Source organism: Ochotona princeps, chromosome 25 (genome assembly GCF_030435755.1).
Source record: "Ochotona princeps isolate mOchPri1 chromosome 25, mOchPri1.hap1, whole genome shotgun sequence".
NCBI lineage: Eukaryota > Metazoa > Chordata > Mammalia > Lagomorpha > Ochotonidae > Ochotona > Ochotona princeps.
In genome coordinates, this window is record NC_080856.1 from 19,267,843 (window position 1) to 19,283,444 (window position 15,602).

Here is a 15,602-nt window from a genome sequence, read left to right on the forward strand (position 1 = left end):
TGGAGAATGGGCTGTTGCGCTGTGCTGCTAAACAGGACAAGCGAAGAGGGGCTAAGTCCCTGACACTCCTGTAAGAGAGGCACTCGCGTGGGCTGGGGCTGTTCCAGCCCTTATCGGGCACAGACCTGGGCACAGGGCTGAACTGCTTGTTGGTTCCCAGGCAGCAGCACATGCTGGCTGGTTTTGTCTTTAGTTCCTATGGCTATGTAAGGGTGAGGAGGTGGCCTCCCCAAGGAAAGTGACCCAGAAACATTAACTCATTCTCCGTGGCTGCCACCGCTAGTAAGTGCAGGGCAAGAACTGGAATATGGCTCTTCTTGGAGGTTTTACTAGTATAGAAAAATATAAAGATGAGTTCAATAACACATGGATCTATTTTTAATGTTTTGCCACATTCACTTCATATATAGCCATCTATAAGCAGGTGTGGCTACTAATATCACATAACATTGAATTCATGTCATAAGAGCAAAGAAGGGTGTGTGATTAAGTAATACGGATATTTCAGTGATGACAGTACTCATACATATCTAGGCACCAAATAATTGCACATATCTAAGTAAATTTATGTGCAAATAATGTGGGTTTTTTTTGTCTTGGATCTGGCTTATTTCACTTAGCATGATGATCTTCAGTTTCATCCATTTTGCTGCTTGTTTCAGAATTTTTTTGTGGCTGAGTAACGTGCGTGCGTGTGTGTGTGTGTACATACCACCTTTGCTTTGCCCTGCCACTCAGCAGTGGATGCCTCAGTTGTCTGCTAACCTTGGCTGCTGGAAGTAGTGCTGCGGTGAATACGGGAGCGTGGATTGCTCTTCCTTCGCATGTGTTTCAGGAAATGGGCAGCTGGGTCATTAGTAGGTCTGTTTCTAGTGTGGTGACTTTCTATCCTGCCTCCCATAGTGGTGGTACTGAAGAACCTCAGTGTTTTCTGCTTTTGTGATGCTGCCTTACTTGCTTGGCTGGGGGCTGTGTGAACACCAGGTTGACAGTCTACGTGACACCCGGCAGGACACCTGGCAGGTCACGTAGGCAGACCACTCCTCAGGAAGGAGGTCCCTGGTGTTAGAAAAGACCCACTGCCCTATAGCCCATCAGTTTGTACTTTTTGAAAGTTGCTTGTTTCAAACCCACCAATAGAAGCCTGCCAACTTGCTCTTTTTAAAAGTTAACAGGTAAACTGACCAATCATGACTATAATTATATGAAATTGGCCTAAAATGTATAAAAGCCCTGTGCTGTTGAACCTCAGCCCTTATTTTCTTCTGGACCTTCTCTGCCCCTTCTACTGCAGCTTTTCCTGCTTTGGCACTGTGGCGGCGGCTGCTCGTGCTCCCCGTCCTGCTGGTCTGAGAGCCTAGGTTAGTTTGAATAAAGCGCCTTCATGCATTTGCATTGACTTCAGACCCTGATGATTTTCTGGGGATCGCAAAATCTGGGCACAACAGTACACTATCTGCATTCAGGGGTGACCCTGCACGAACAGGGTCTGCAACCTCGACAGCACTTGTTATTTTGGCCTTCCTGGAACCCCGACTTATGTTGTCCACCTTGAGGGTGCGCCAAGGCTCAGGGCTCCTTCCATGAGCATTGGAAGGAAGAGTGGCCAGGGCTGAAGGGTGGCAGGGAATGTGCCAAAAGGCCCTGGTCTGCTTGCTGACCTCTGCAGACCCCTTGCTTTGTTCAGGAGCAGGTCCCACTGTGCTTGTGTGTCTGGTCTCAGACTGTTGGCCCACCATCGCATTACTTCCAGTGTTCAACAGTTCTGAGCCACATTTTCTGTCTCCTGTATCCTGTCTCGTTAGTAGTGATGATGTTACATTTAGTGTTTTTCCTTGGTTCCTCTCTCTTCCCAAGAAAGTAGTTAATGATCCCTAAACCCAAACTTGTACATCAGGGGAGCTGTTGCGTTGCAGAAACCTGTTTAAACATAGGGGTATTAAGGTGAAAACTGTCATTGTGAGTGGAAACAACCATCCCTTAACAGAGACGTTTGGCTGCACTTTTGCATTTTGGGGAGCGTGAGGGAGTTGGGCACATGGCTATGCTGTTTTCATCATCATCATTCTTACAAACTCTACCTCCCTCCCTCCTCAACCTCCCCCGCTTTTTCCTTTTCCAGATCACACACCCTGCTGGCTGCATGTCTCAGTTTATCAAGTTCTTCGGAGAACAGATCCTCATCCTCTGGAAGTTCGCCTTACTCCGAAAGCGCATTTTGATCTTCTCTCCCCCACCTGTAGGCGTCGTATGCTACAGAGGTAACCAGAACTTGGAGTCGGTGGGTTCTTCCTGCCAGAATCTCTCCATCATGGACTAGTGTGGGAAGGGCCTGACTGGGTCTGTATTCACAGTGCGGACCTTGGTGTCAGGCAAAAGATGGGCTGCGTTAAATGAGGTTAGACCCCGATGAGACCTCAGGGTCTGGCTTAGAGCAGAGGAGACAAGTTCTTGTTTGTGTTCTGAGATGCCCTGGACAGCACTCAAGGTGTAAGAATCAAAGCTGACAAGGATTGGGGTTAAGGGCACTGGGAGAGGCACAGGTGTAGGGTTAGCTTGGGCATGACAAGCACATACTGCCTGTGACGTCATGTGACGTGATGTGCGCCAGAGCCTTGTAGGCTCAGAGGAGGCTGCGCTGGAAGAGGGGTTCACAGCGTGGCATTCAGCCTGTCCGTTAGCCAAGGTAAGGGTGGCTTCACGGAGAGAATGAATGAAGAGGGGTGTGCCTGTCCTCGGGCACAGCAGGTGCACCATCCCAGTTGGCAGGACAAAGGAGACGGATGGCACAGTCAGAAGAGGAAAGGATTCCAGCCGGCCAGTAGCAAGTGTCCACTTCTGAGCCAGCCCAGTGAGAGGAAAACTGAGCAGTACCTCGGGGACTGGTCAGCACAGAGCTGATGTGAACTGGGGAGATCAGGACCCACTGCTTCCTTGGGCATCGAGGGAACACAGGGCAGAGACCCCCACAGCTCCCATGGGAGTCATTTTTCTGTTGCCTTAAAAATACTCGAGGTTGGGTCATCTGTCAAGAAAGAGGATTATTTTGGCTCATGGTTCTAGAAGTCTAAGAGCATGTGGTTTCTGCTGAGGGTTTCCTGGTGGGAGCCCGGGTGCATGCAGAAGACGAGCACGCATGCAGGAGGAGAGTGCAGCCGAGCGGCTCACGCTGTGGGGAGCCACTCCCGAGGTCATCACTCACTCCCCTGGGAGCCACATTAATCGCTCCGTTAGCCTGTATCCTGTGCCCTCATCACCAAGCCTCAACATGCACTTATGGTGGTGATTGCTCGTGGTGGTTGTTTTTCAAGACTGATTTATTTGAAAGGCCAAGTGACAAAGAGGGAGAAACAAGTGGTTCACTGCCCACATGGCCTCAGTGACTGAGGCTGATCCAGGTTGAAGCCAGGACTGCAAGCTTCAAGTGGCTCTCCCTCACGGGCGGCAAGAATGTTAAGTGCTTGAGCCACTATTTGTCACCTTCCCAGGCACACTCATAGGGAGCTAGACTGGAAGTGGAACAGCCAGGACTCACACCAGCTTCGACATGGGATCCCACTGTTGCAAGTGGTAGCTTAACTGGCATGGCCACATGCTTCCTGGTTCTTCAGCTTGAGTCTGGCTGGAGATGAGCCACATCCAGGTCATAGGCCACTTCCTTGGAGGATGATGGGAGGGAAGGAGTTGACTAGCAGGCTTTGACACATCTCTCCTCTGACCCGTCCTCCCTACAGTGTACTGCTGCTGCTGTCTCGCCAATGTCTCGCTGCCCAGCATCGGGAGCACCATTCCTGAGTCAAAGCCCTTCTTCTATGTGAACGTGGCCGACATCGAGAGCCTGGAGGTGGAGGTGTCCTATGTAGCCTGTGAGTACTGGGGTCCTGCTGCACCCTGCCTGTGTGCCTGAGCCTGTCTCCTGTTCTTGCAGACATGGGCTCCTGGACTGCTTTTCTCCCCACAGAGATGGGGTAGCGGGGTCCTGATTCTCGGCAGTGCTCCCCACCACCCCTTCTTAGGGTTGCCACCTGCTGCTCCCCTGACCCTAACCCGTGGGTCCCCAGGCACCACGGAGAAGATATTCGAGGAGAAGCGGGAGCTATATGATGTCTACGTGGACAACCAGAACGTGAGGACTCACCACGACCACCTGCAGCCCCTGCTGAAGATCAACAGTGCAGACAGGGAGAAGTACCGGCGGCTCAACGAGCAGAGGTAGCGGCCTCCTGGCGGCTGTGCTTGGTGCACAGCAGATGCCGAAGGGCACGGCCAGGGCCAGCAGCATGTCACGCTGAGTGCCAGGTGCTGCCTGGCTCCGAGCTGGGGGAAGTTGCATCTCTATGAAGTGTGTTCTGCCCATCACCTGTCCCTCACAGTGCCTTCCTGCCAGGCTGTGTGTGGCCTGGGAGCCAAAGCTGAAGGGAAGCCCTGCAGTTAATGGGCCAGGCTCCCTGCTGGCTGCCCTGATAGGAAGACAGCAGGTGCTTTAGGGTGGGGGGGGGGAGGGGGGGTGGAGGACGGGGTGGAAAGGAGCGATTTATTCCTAATGGGCTTGGGACTCTGTGAGGCCCAGGGAAGGGCAGTTGCATCTTCTAGATACTCCTCCAGATGTCTTTAATGTTTGCCTGTGACCACGTGGGCAACGTCTAGTTTGTGTGTCTTGCTGCATTATGAGCAGGCCTGTGCATCAGCTCCTGAAACTCTGAATACATTGGTTATCCCATGTGATGGATAATTAGGAAAGATTGTTACAACCTCTGCACCATTGAAGTTTCGATCCTTCCTCTCCCTCCCCTCCAACCCTCTGCAGCAGGAGCCTGCTGTGGTCAGTGCAGCCTGCTAGGGGCGCCCAGGATGCTGAGCCCATGGCTGGGCTCTGTGCAGGTGCACTGGAATTGATCGAGGGTTCCCTCCTCCCTGCAGGCAGATGCTCCTGTACTCCCAGGAAGTGGAGGAAGACTACAACCCCTGTGAAGAGGACCTCTTTGTGTTGTGAGTGGCCCCGGGCAGCAGCCATGGGCATCCCTGAGCTCCGTTCAGCTCGAGCCGGTTCCTTCCCTTATCCCCACTGCAGTCCAGGATGGCCTTCAGTTGCACACAAGGGCACTCCGAGCTGGGCTCTGTAGACAGGCAGTGCTGAGCCTGGGAAAGCAAGTCGGGGGAGCCCCAGGGACTTGCTTATGCAGCACTGTGTAGGAGGTGTATGGGCGTGAGGGGACAGAGCAGAGCCACCGCCTCATCAGGGCTGGAACCAAGCCATTGGCCTCTGACATTGTGAATGCCCAGAGCAGCTCTGGGCACAAGGCGCTTGTGCTGCAGCCAAGAGCTCTGGGGCAGCAGCTCACATAGAAAGCTGGTATTCACATGGTGCTGTAGGCAGTGGCTTTAGAATCTTGCTCTGTGCATCTCCGGCCTCAGAAAGCCTGGTTGGGCAAACAGATGCTGAGGGCTGCTGTTGCCTGTGCCTGACCCCCCTTTTCCCTTTAACCTCCAGCCCCCTTGCTGCTGGCTCTCAGTGTCCCTGCGCCTGCCCGGCTCCTCCAGGCTCACCTTTCTGGCTGGACAATGTCAAGCCAGACTGGCTGTAGTGGCCTGTGCTTGGGGAACGCTGCAGAGCCTGCCTCTTCTCCTGTGAGGCTCATCTGTGACCCAGCAGGGGCCCAGAAAGCAAATTGCAGTTTGGCACTTTAAGTCTTAACCTTGGAAGTGCATTCTCGGGTTTGCTTGGTTTGTCTGCTAGCTTTTTCTTCCCCTTATGGCTGAGCAGAGAGAGAGAGAGAGAGAAAGAAAGAAGTTTGGAAGGAGGGGCTCATCTCTTCCCTGAGCTGTGTTTAAATTCGTCGTTGCTTCCCTCCTAAGTGGCAGGTGAAGCACTGGCTGTCAGGGTGTGTCTTGCTCAGAGATGGCCCCCATGGGACTCTGATTCGTGCCAGTGGTTCCTGCGCTAGCTAGAATGCCACGTGGATTTGTACCCCATAGTCTAAAAAGCCACTGTGACCACTGAAGTCATCTGGAAGCATCTCATATACAGAGCGGTTGCATTTGGGCTTGGATGAGCTGCTGAGGTCGCCCGTCTCCGCTCCCTCTTACGCATCTCATGTTACACGTGCAGGTTTTTCTTGGAGCAAAACAACCGGATATTTCAGACTTTGTTGGAGGTGTCTGCCAGTCAAGACAAAACCCTGACAGCGGAGCATGCGCGGGGCATGGGGCTTGACCCCCAGGGAGACCGCAGCTTTCTCATGGACCTGCTGGAGGCATACGGCATTGACGTCATGTTGGTCATTGACAACCCCTGCTGCCCGTAGGAGCCACACAACATTAGGCAACCGGAAGTTGGCTTGGAGCCTCCCTAGGACCTCGTGGCTTACTAACCCAACGCCAAGGAATACAGTTTAGGCTTCCCAAGTGATGTCATTTATGTGATTTCCTTCCTTCCCCTTTTGTCTGGAGGCAAGGTGAGGTGGCCTTGGCTCTGTGTCCTGGCTCGGAGGGTTCTGCCCCGTCTCCCAGAGCTGTCTGCCCTGGGGTTTGCTCTTGGGAGGTGTGTCACCCGGAACAGGCTGAGCTCTGGGGGTTACTGTTCAGGAAAGTCGCTTTGGTCTTTGTCCCAGGGTATGTTCAAGAGTAAGACAGCCATCCACTGTGGCCTTAGACGGGGGGCTAGGCCAGGGACTTGTCGAATTTTTAGAATCCCTCCTAGGGGTCAGGATCCCCGTTGGTTAGGGTGCGTGTATACTCTCTCAGTTCATGTGAGTAGGGACCACAAGGAGAGACAAAAGGATGTTCCTCACACCAGCTGTGTGCTTCGGGAAGGGCAGAACAAGAGGGGGGAGGTTACCTGTGGCTTCACTGGAAATTAAAATTACAGAATGAAGTCTCAGTCCTTCTCAGAGTTAGTAACGGCCCCTCCTATGATGTTCCTTTGTCTCAGTCCCTCCTCTTGGGCTGAGTTGGCAGTTTCCTAAGGGTCAGTGTTGGCCCTGGAATGGATTTCACAGTCTGGTCCCTTAGGAGGACTGGATCAGCGCGCTGACATTCACGCGAGCTGTTCCAGCCAGGCCAGAGCAGCGGAACAGAGGGCCTGCTTTCTGGAAGCGCTGCCAGTTTCACAGCTGGGTAATGTGGAGGCTGGGGCCTGAAACTCATAAGCCTGTAAATCGGTGTGGGGTGCCCTAAGCCTCTCTTTTGTGGAAACAACATTCCTTAGGTTGAGAACCCAGAGCCCCAACAGTGCCTTCCGCCCTGAGTGTCAGCAGTGACCTCTTCTGAAATGGCTTGATGGGTCTGGGGCGTGTCCTGGAACCACCTGCGTGTCTTGATAGGCTGGGGTGTTTGACTGGCAGCTACAGCAAGATGGGGGATTGGTAACCACTGGGTCTCTTTGGCCATAGAGTAGAGCTTCAACCCAGGGTATAGTGGTTGGTGACAAATCATCTTTTCTCATTCTTTCCTGTTAACTGCAATAGCCGTCAATGTACCCTTGTCTGTGATCCAAGAACCCACCTCACGGGCACAGCAGGGAGAAATACCTTTCAAATGGAAGGACAACACATCTTATTTCAAGACAAGGTCCTTCGGGCTTAATAGCTTTATTTAAACAAATCTTCACTGTAGGCTCGTTGCTCTGGAATTGAAGACTGGAGAACTCTACATGTGTGCAAGTCCAAACGTGGAATCATCAAGGTTACATCTTCTATGTAAATATATAAATAAGTTTGGTTACTGAAATGTAAACTCTACAGTTTGTAAACTCTGTCTTTTCCCTCTGCTGTGTGACGTTAGCCATGGTTTCAGTAACATGTATGTTTACAAAAGGAAAAACAAATGCGTAGCTTCACCTTGCCCCTCCCACTTCACTTCCACGCCAGTGGGAGCAGCTGTCCTCCTCTGCCTCTGGAGGGAGGGGTCAGAGGGCACTTTGCTACTTGGGTCAAGTAAAATGGCTGCTCCCAGCAGTGTTCCAGGGCTCGGGGTTCTGGGTAGGGTGGGCCGCTAGAAGAAGAGCTAGCTGGAGTGGGTCGGGAAAGCCTGACTTCCTGGGAGGGCATAGGCAGACCCTCCGTTCCTGGAATCGGGCACTAGGCTCAAGGAGTTTTAAGCACTTCTGCAGTCAGCCCTCTCTGTGCACTTGGAAGTGCTGCTATAAGGGGAGGAGCATTTCATTTGCATAGTGACCTGGGACTGCAGGGCTCTTTGATCTGCCTGCTGGCCTGCAGCTGCCCAGTGTGTGTGTGCCCTACCTCATCTACTTAGGGCCAAGGCATGGGTGACCCTGGAGGGAACATGGACAGTGAGGTAGTGTCATGTTTCAGGGGGTTCTGGGCTCAGCTGACCCCAAAGCAGAACTTTAAGTCATTCCTGTCTGTCGGCTTCCTCCTGGCTGGCTAGCATGTGATGTTTCCTAAGGATGACACATCTGAGCTCCCTTCAGGATGGTTTGCTGTTGCCCAGCCTCTACCTTCCCGGTTGGAAGGTGCCAGGTACAACCCACCAGCATTAGCCACCCGAAGTGTGAAGTCCTAGGCAGGGATCCCTCTTACAGTCACGGCAGAAGGCAGGGACTATGCAGCCAGGAACTGAAGTGAGAAGCCCCTACCTTGGTCAGAGGTTGGTTTCAGGTTGGCACACTGTGGGGAGCAGCACTGTCGTAACCACTCCCATGTCCCAGAACAAGGCTGGATCCTCTGTCAGTCCCACCCACAAGCTCAGCCCTTGCAAGCTGTAAGCCTGACCTCCCTGGGGACCCTGCGCCAGCCTGGAAATGCTTAACCCCGGGACACTACGTCTGTCCTCTGCTTGCTGTGGAAAGTTCAGAAAAACTCTAGAAGGAGACTGGCATCCCGAGTCAGGGTGTATGGGTGGTTGTGTAGCCTGAGATAGGGAGGCCTGCTGGAGTGGCTCTTTTCCAGTGTGTGGGCTCAGCAGATGGCAGGCTCAGCCTTTGGGAAAAGATCCAGTTGCCGCCTGGCTTAGGAATCTTTATTTAGAAGGAATCGGGAATGGCAGGGCTTATCTCCCACCAGACTCAGAAGTGTGGGCCAAACAATTTGTTTAGAATTAGCTTTGGCTTTAACGAAACATGATGCCTTCCGTATGCCTGGCGTTAATCACCACCATGTCGGCGCCCTGCCTGGGCTGCAGAGTCCTCTGGAAGTTACCATCACAGTGAGCGAGTTGGAAGGCACTTGCCTCCCATATGCGTCATCTATTGTGGCATCTCCTCCTCCATCTGGCCAGGGAAGGACAGCTGGATTAGTTGCTGTCTGGAGTGATTTTGCATAGGAACTTGTACCTCTGTCTTACCTGGAGCCCTGGAGCTCTGGGTGGGAAAGGTCCGAGGAGTTCGCAGGTGCAGCTAATTCCAGATGCCACGGGTGAGGGCTGCATTTGTCCTGCAACCAGCCGTGATACTTCAGCTGAAAGCTAATTCACTGCTGAATCATGGCTGGCTTTTCTAAACACAGGCCCAGCATGCCCTGTGTGCTGCCTTCTGCCTGGGAGGGTATGGGCTACTGGGCTTGGCATCGGAGATGTCTCACCTTTTCCCCATACCTGTAGAGGAGAATCCCACAGAGCCGTGGAGGCTTACAGTCCCAGCCCTTCTCTTTTCAGAAAACCTCTTCTGATTCAGGTCAGAGGGAGAGGAGGAGTGAAGGGCTCCCCTTACTCCCAAGTCATGGGTTTTTAATATTCCATTTTTATTACTAATATACCTCGGTTCCCAAGAGCTGTTGGAACACCAAGTGGGAAAGGCTGTGAATAAGTTAATGTGGTTTTTTTTTTTCTTATAAGAAATGGTAGTTTATTTTTATACTGATGTTACTGTGGTGAACCAAGTGTGAAGATATTGAAGGAGGACATTACAAAATTACAGTTCTAGAAGAATTGGGAAGTTTTGTAATTGAGTAGCAGCTGGGACCTCTTAGACGTTTGTGTGAATGTGTTGGGGAATGGACACAGACATGGTACTGTACAGTCTTCCTGGGGCTTCATGGTTGTAAATGTGCCAGTCCTAAGGAGGGTGCAGCTAGCCCCGGGTGCCAAGCAGAGCTCCAGCCCAGAAGAGGGTAGACGTGACTGTTATGATTAGGCTCTGGGTCAGCCAGAGCTGAGAATGGGACATAGCTTCCTAACTGGCACTTTAATTCACTTTTGGAGCTGGAGTCTTGGGGCCACTTAATGAAATTAGAAATTTTCAAAGGGAATGCTGGACAAATAAAGCCCTGCTTTTTTTTCTTTTTAATCCACTGTAGAATTTCAGCATAGCATGGATTTTAGAGCTAATGTGACCTAAATCCTGAAAATGTATTTAATTCCATGGTAGGATAGGTGTGAATTATGTTGATAATAGAATATTTCTGTAGATGAATAGGTTTGCTTTCTAAGGACAACTTGGGAATGTGGGGATATGGCATGGAAATCAGACATCTACTCAGACGGAATGGGATTAGCTGCCTGCAAATATTTTTGATGTTAGAGCAAAAACTTACTTTGGGTAAATTAAACAACAGAAAGGAAAAAGTTTGGGTCTAACATGCCCACAGAGAGAAAATGAACTTCGTTTACTGACCTTGAAGGTTGGTGACTAAATGTTTTATATAGGTCTGGAAAACAAACCTTTCCTCAAAGTTTTTCCTTGGAAATTTTTTTTTTCTTTTTTAGGATTAGGATAAACATAGCCTCCTGATCACCTTAAATGTAAAAATCCTCTTTGATTAATACCCCAGCATGATTTATAGCAATAATGAAATCTATTTTTGTTTATCTCATGAAGCTAGCAAGAGTTCATAAATTCTGCCTTAAAAGCCTCTCCATATAGGTATGTTTTATTTTCCATGGTGATCATTTTAAAGGCCTAATGAAAGCTGGCATTAAACGTGAAGCTAAGAGCAAATCCTTCTGGGTTGATTTTGTTCTGTGGTACAAATAACATTGTGTATATCATATCTGTGTGTGTGTATGAACCACGCTGTGTGTAGAGATACATATATATTTACAGGAAACGGTTCTTACAATTAAACTACATTTGACCATGCGTGTGTGTGCTGCAGTGCTTCTGTCTGCCCACTGTGGGAAGAGCAGAGCCTGCAGGGGCTGCACACTGGGCGCGCTGCCAGCGAGACCAGGAGCTGCCTGCTGCCTTGCTCCTGGATGCCGAGGTCCAGGCATTCCTCAGGGAATGGAAACCGAAGATGGGAGTACTCGCACCATCCAGAAGAGCCAAGGTTGTACACGCCCGGGAGCACCCCAGGAACCCCACACAGGAACCTGAAGCCTCTTACCAGCATTGAGTTGAAAGCATCATGGTATGTACTATACATACAGGCATGAGTGGGTTATATTCTGAAACATTTTTAACCTTTTGGGGAGTTATGTTCAGCAAAACATAAATTGCTGACATTGGTGCTTTGGGATTGAGTGACTGCTCCAAGTCAGTTCCTGCTTTCTCAGCCCTGTAACTAATGCGGCTTCCTCTGGTGGCTGTGGGAAGTGACGATTAGCTGCAAGTGTAAATCACAGGCGCTTAGTAATTAAAGCTTTGCATGCAAATTAGCCCTGGGGCTAAGAAATCAATTTCTCTGCAACGCTAAGAGTGCCACATGACCACCAACATTCTCCTTCCGCTAGCCATCGGTCCTTGGCTGACCAGAACAAAGCAGCGAACCAAAAAGAAACCAAGGCCTTACAGAAACTCACCTGCCTCAAAAAAACAGCATTCTTACTGTAGGTTAATTACCCTTAATCATGCACATCACTTATTGGAATTACTACACAGCTAGCCTTTTAAGAAGGCCAGACTTTTTTCTGTTTCATAAATTTACAGAACTAAAATACGCTAACTCCTACTCATTTTTAAAAAAATATTTATTTCTATTGCAAAGTCAGATATACAGAGAGGAGGAGACAGAGAGGAAGATCCTCTGTCCGATGATTCACTCCCCAAGTGAGGGCAACGGCCGGTGCTGCGCCAATCCGAAGCCAGGAACCAGGAACCTCCTCCAGGTATCCCACACGGGTACAGGGTCCCAAAGCTTTGGGCCGTCCTCATCTGCTTTCCCAGGCCACAAGCAGGGAGCTGGATGGGAAGTGGAGCTGCCGGGATTAGAACCGGTGCCCACATGGGATCCCGGGGTGGTCAAGGCGAGGCCTTTAGCCGCTAGGCCATGCCGCCGGGCCCTCTCTGCTCTGCTCTTAAGACCACTCCATTGCTGGTTTTCTTCCTAGGTGCCTGAGACAGGGCTGGCTAGGGACTCAACTGTTCGAGGCATGGCCAGCATCCCAGGCTGCACAGTGGGCAGGAAACGAGCCGGGAGCTCTGGAAGGGCTAATCCAGATGCCCTGTCCAATCCAAGGAGCCATAGCATTCTCTCCCATGTGCAGCACAGAATGGGAGAGCACTTTCAACTACCTTAAAGAATACAATGCCAAATAAGTTTTTTTTTTTTTTTTTTTTTTTTTGTGGTCTTCATTCAGAAATCCCTTGCAGCTGCTACAAAAGCCATTAAAGCAAGGGTCTTTATACAGATGCATGGGTACTTTTGTAAGGGCACTTCAAAAGGTTCATGATAAAAATGGAATTAAAAGTTAGTGAAATTTAGTGAAAATGTATACTATGAAAAAAGCATGTGAGGCTTTGCAAATTGGTTTTGCATGAAAACATACCTTTAATTCCACTATTTCACATGACTGTTTGAAACTGAACCTGTTGCTGATGCCTGTCAGTTTGCTTTGCTTTCCTGCTTTTTTCCAGAAAGAAAGGGACACATCTGATCAACCTTACGGTGGTGCAAAGCCCTCCCGAACTGACCTCGGGGAGCACCGACGAAGGGATGTGCCCATGACAGTACCCGAAGGGAAGGATGGTGATGCCCGGCTGACAGAGCCTTAGCACTCAGGTGGGTTTGGGTGTTCTGCTTTCAACTAATGATTTGGTAGGACACTGATTTTTATGCTGCAGCTCAAAAGGAATTAGCTCTGCATGGACATGTTACAATTCTTTTGTCGTCCACTTATTTTTAGGCTTACATGTAATGATACCAAGCACAAAAATAGATCACATTATCAGAAAATTCACACAAAGGAGAAAAACCAATTAGCATGTTTTAGTTAGTGAAGAACTAGCTGATTTATTTTTATGTATGAACGAGGAGCATCAAGTTGCTGTGGTATTTAAATTACACTGGATATGTTTAAAAGAGTGATGTAACAGCTTTTATTTTAAAATACCAATATTTACATGACACCATAAAGAACAGACTTTGCCAACTATGTAATTTCTCATGGAAATTTTTACATGTCAGCTTCGATGCGTGAGGGAATACAGTGGGACTGGAAGAGCAGGTGCCCACCCCTTCTGCACACTACATTCTCTAAGAGAGTTAGGGGCGCCATGAAAGAATCACCAAGAGGAGTGGGGCACATTAGTTTTTCAGTAGATTTAGTCCCTCAACCTGAGGGGGTGAGGTCCAGAACTTCGAGGGCCTTGTCAGTGTCACACATGCACCCCAGGTGGTTCTCATGTACATCAACATTAAACACAGCTTAAACCAACCTAGCCTTGACTGAAGAGGAAGCAGCCTCCCGAGGGTTTTCTGACTGAGGACAGAATGGGAACAAGACTAAGAACCAAAGTCCACACGGTGGCAGCACCCATGAAGAGCCTAGGCATGGGGCAGGGTAGCTGAGGAAGGCAGACACTTCCCCTGGGATTCGTGGAGGAGGGTACTCAGCCCAGGATGGTGCTCTCTCCTGCAGTTGTGCTTTGGGAAGAAAGGTTGAGCTCTTTCCATCCACTAAGTCTGAGGACTTCCTTGAAGGAGAATGGGCATCTAGGATGGATCACCTGACAGACGCATGCACCAAGGGATACTGACTGCCAAGCAGGTGGTGGGGTGCACACTGGGAAGCACTGCTGGAGGAGGGCAGAGGTCGCTGCCAGGGAACCCCCTTGGGAGCCTCCAACAGTGCAGTCGGAAGAGCCATGGCACCTGTTCACTTTTGGTCCCACGGGTGACCTGGGGCGCGGGCTTTGGGCTGCTCACTGAGCTGCGCCCTGTAGCATTTCTTCTCTCTTCCTGGGATCACAGAAGAAGTGCAGTTTCCTGGGGAGCAGTTTGACCTCCACACGCATGGCCTCGTACTCCTCGCTGTCGATGCTAAAAGCGCCTCCTGTTCCCTGGGGGAGAGCAGAGCTGTCAGGACGAGCCCCACCCCGACGGGTGACCGTCCTGCAGTGTAAGTCTGTCAGTAGGATAGAAAAGATCGCCCTCCCTGAGCATTCAGTGAGGGCACAGCAGTGACTGCGAAAATCCCCAAGCTCTACTCTCCAGGGGCAAGGAGTTGTTTTTTTGGGGGGGGGCTTATCTCCCCCCCAGAGCATCATGGGGTTTGAACAAGATTATCTTCAAACACTTATTAAAATTCACACCTTCTAGGGATTCAGTAGTTCCTTCTTGGCCCTAATCTCTCAAATAGGACGACTAATTATCCTGGGAAAGCCTTTACACCCACCGATCCATCTTCATTACTAAGACATCATTGTTTATGAAACGTACTTTTGTAACTCATGTTTTCATTCAAAACTCGCTGAAACCCTGGTTCTAGTCCTGTTCACCTGCCTCGTTTGCCTCCCAGGATCAGTGGTCATGGTACTGTTGTATTCACTCTGTAGTGATCTGGTTTTCCAAAGGGTGTTACTAATCTTAAAATTCAGATTAGAGGTCCCGACTTTTTCTCCCACCTAGGTTATGTTCTGAAGTGTGGCATTTCACAACAGAAAAACACAGTACCCAAATGAAATACTTCGATTCTTAATGAAAGATGTTAAAGCTCACTGTTGATTCTTGCCAGCTAGCAGGTTCTCCCTGGAGTCTAGGAAGCTTTGGCCTATTTGCATATGACACACAGAATGGACAGGAGTTCTAATCATCACTTTGCAGAAGCACCCTGACTGGAAAGCACTACACATCTTCTGGAGGCCAACACAACATCATTCCATGATTCAGTAAGGGATTCTGTCTGCCTTTCCACGTCTCCCTTAACAAAGCTCAGGAACCAGCTCGACTTCAGGGCCTGGGTGCAGAATACCCAAGCCAGGTGGGACTCAATGCTTGGGGCCCTGGCCAGAGCCACACTGCCATGTGGTAAGCGAGTCCTGGGCTTACCTGGGCCCAAGAGGCTTCTCCCTTCCTGGTGAGTACACTGGGAGGGGATATCTTGGCAAAGGCAGGCCCTGGCTCCTCCCGTCACCACCATCGTGCAGTCTGAGGGACCTAGGGGAGTTCCACCTCAGGGCCTGGGTGCAGAGAGCTACCAGCAGCATGGCAGCTGTTGAGTATCCAAGCCAGGTTGGACTCGATGCTTAAGGCTCTGGCCATAGCCATTGCTGCCACGCGGTAAGCGAGTCCTCAGCTTTGGGCGGGTAGCGCACCAAATAGCGCTGGGCTCTGCCTGCTGGCCACCTTGCGGCGAGTGCACACTCTCGGAGTGGGAGTAGGCCCATTAGGGAAATAGTGGGCACATCCCTCTTGGGTTACCATCTCCCTCTGGAAAGTATGAAAACAAGGACCAGGGAAGGCATGGCTAGACAGAAAGACAACCAC

At 50.4% G+C, this 15,602-nt stretch overlaps 2 protein-coding genes across 3 annotated transcripts in view; one reads left to right on the forward strand and one right to left on the reverse strand.

Annotated features, from left to right (window-relative positions):
- The window catches only part of DENND11 (DENN domain containing 11), a 72,598-nt gene extending 65,618 nt beyond the window's left edge, over positions 1-6,980 (forward strand). For both annotated transcript variants that reach the window (XM_058681367.1, XM_058681366.1), the window contains 5 exons: positions 2,123-2,261; positions 3,735-3,866; positions 4,062-4,212; positions 4,921-4,989; positions 6,110-6,980. In XM_058681367.1, coding sequence (XP_058537350.1) covers positions 2,123-2,261; positions 3,735-3,866; positions 4,062-4,212; positions 4,921-4,989; positions 6,110-6,305 — 687 coding nt within the window. In that variant the 3' untranslated portion in view covers positions 6,306-6,980. The remainder of the gene's footprint in view (positions 1-2,122; positions 2,262-3,734; positions 3,867-4,061; positions 4,213-4,920; positions 4,990-6,109) is intronic.
- A 6,890-nt stretch (positions 6,981-13,870) lies between these two features.
- AGK (acylglycerol kinase) overlaps positions 13,871-15,602 on the reverse strand; it is a 58,912-nt gene continuing 57,180 nt past the window's right edge. Inside the window, exon 15 of the mRNA XM_058681400.1 lies at positions 13,871-14,176. Coding sequence (XP_058537383.1) covers positions 14,039-14,176 — 138 coding nt within the window. The 3' untranslated portion in view covers positions 13,871-14,038. The remainder of the gene's footprint in view (positions 14,177-15,602) is intronic.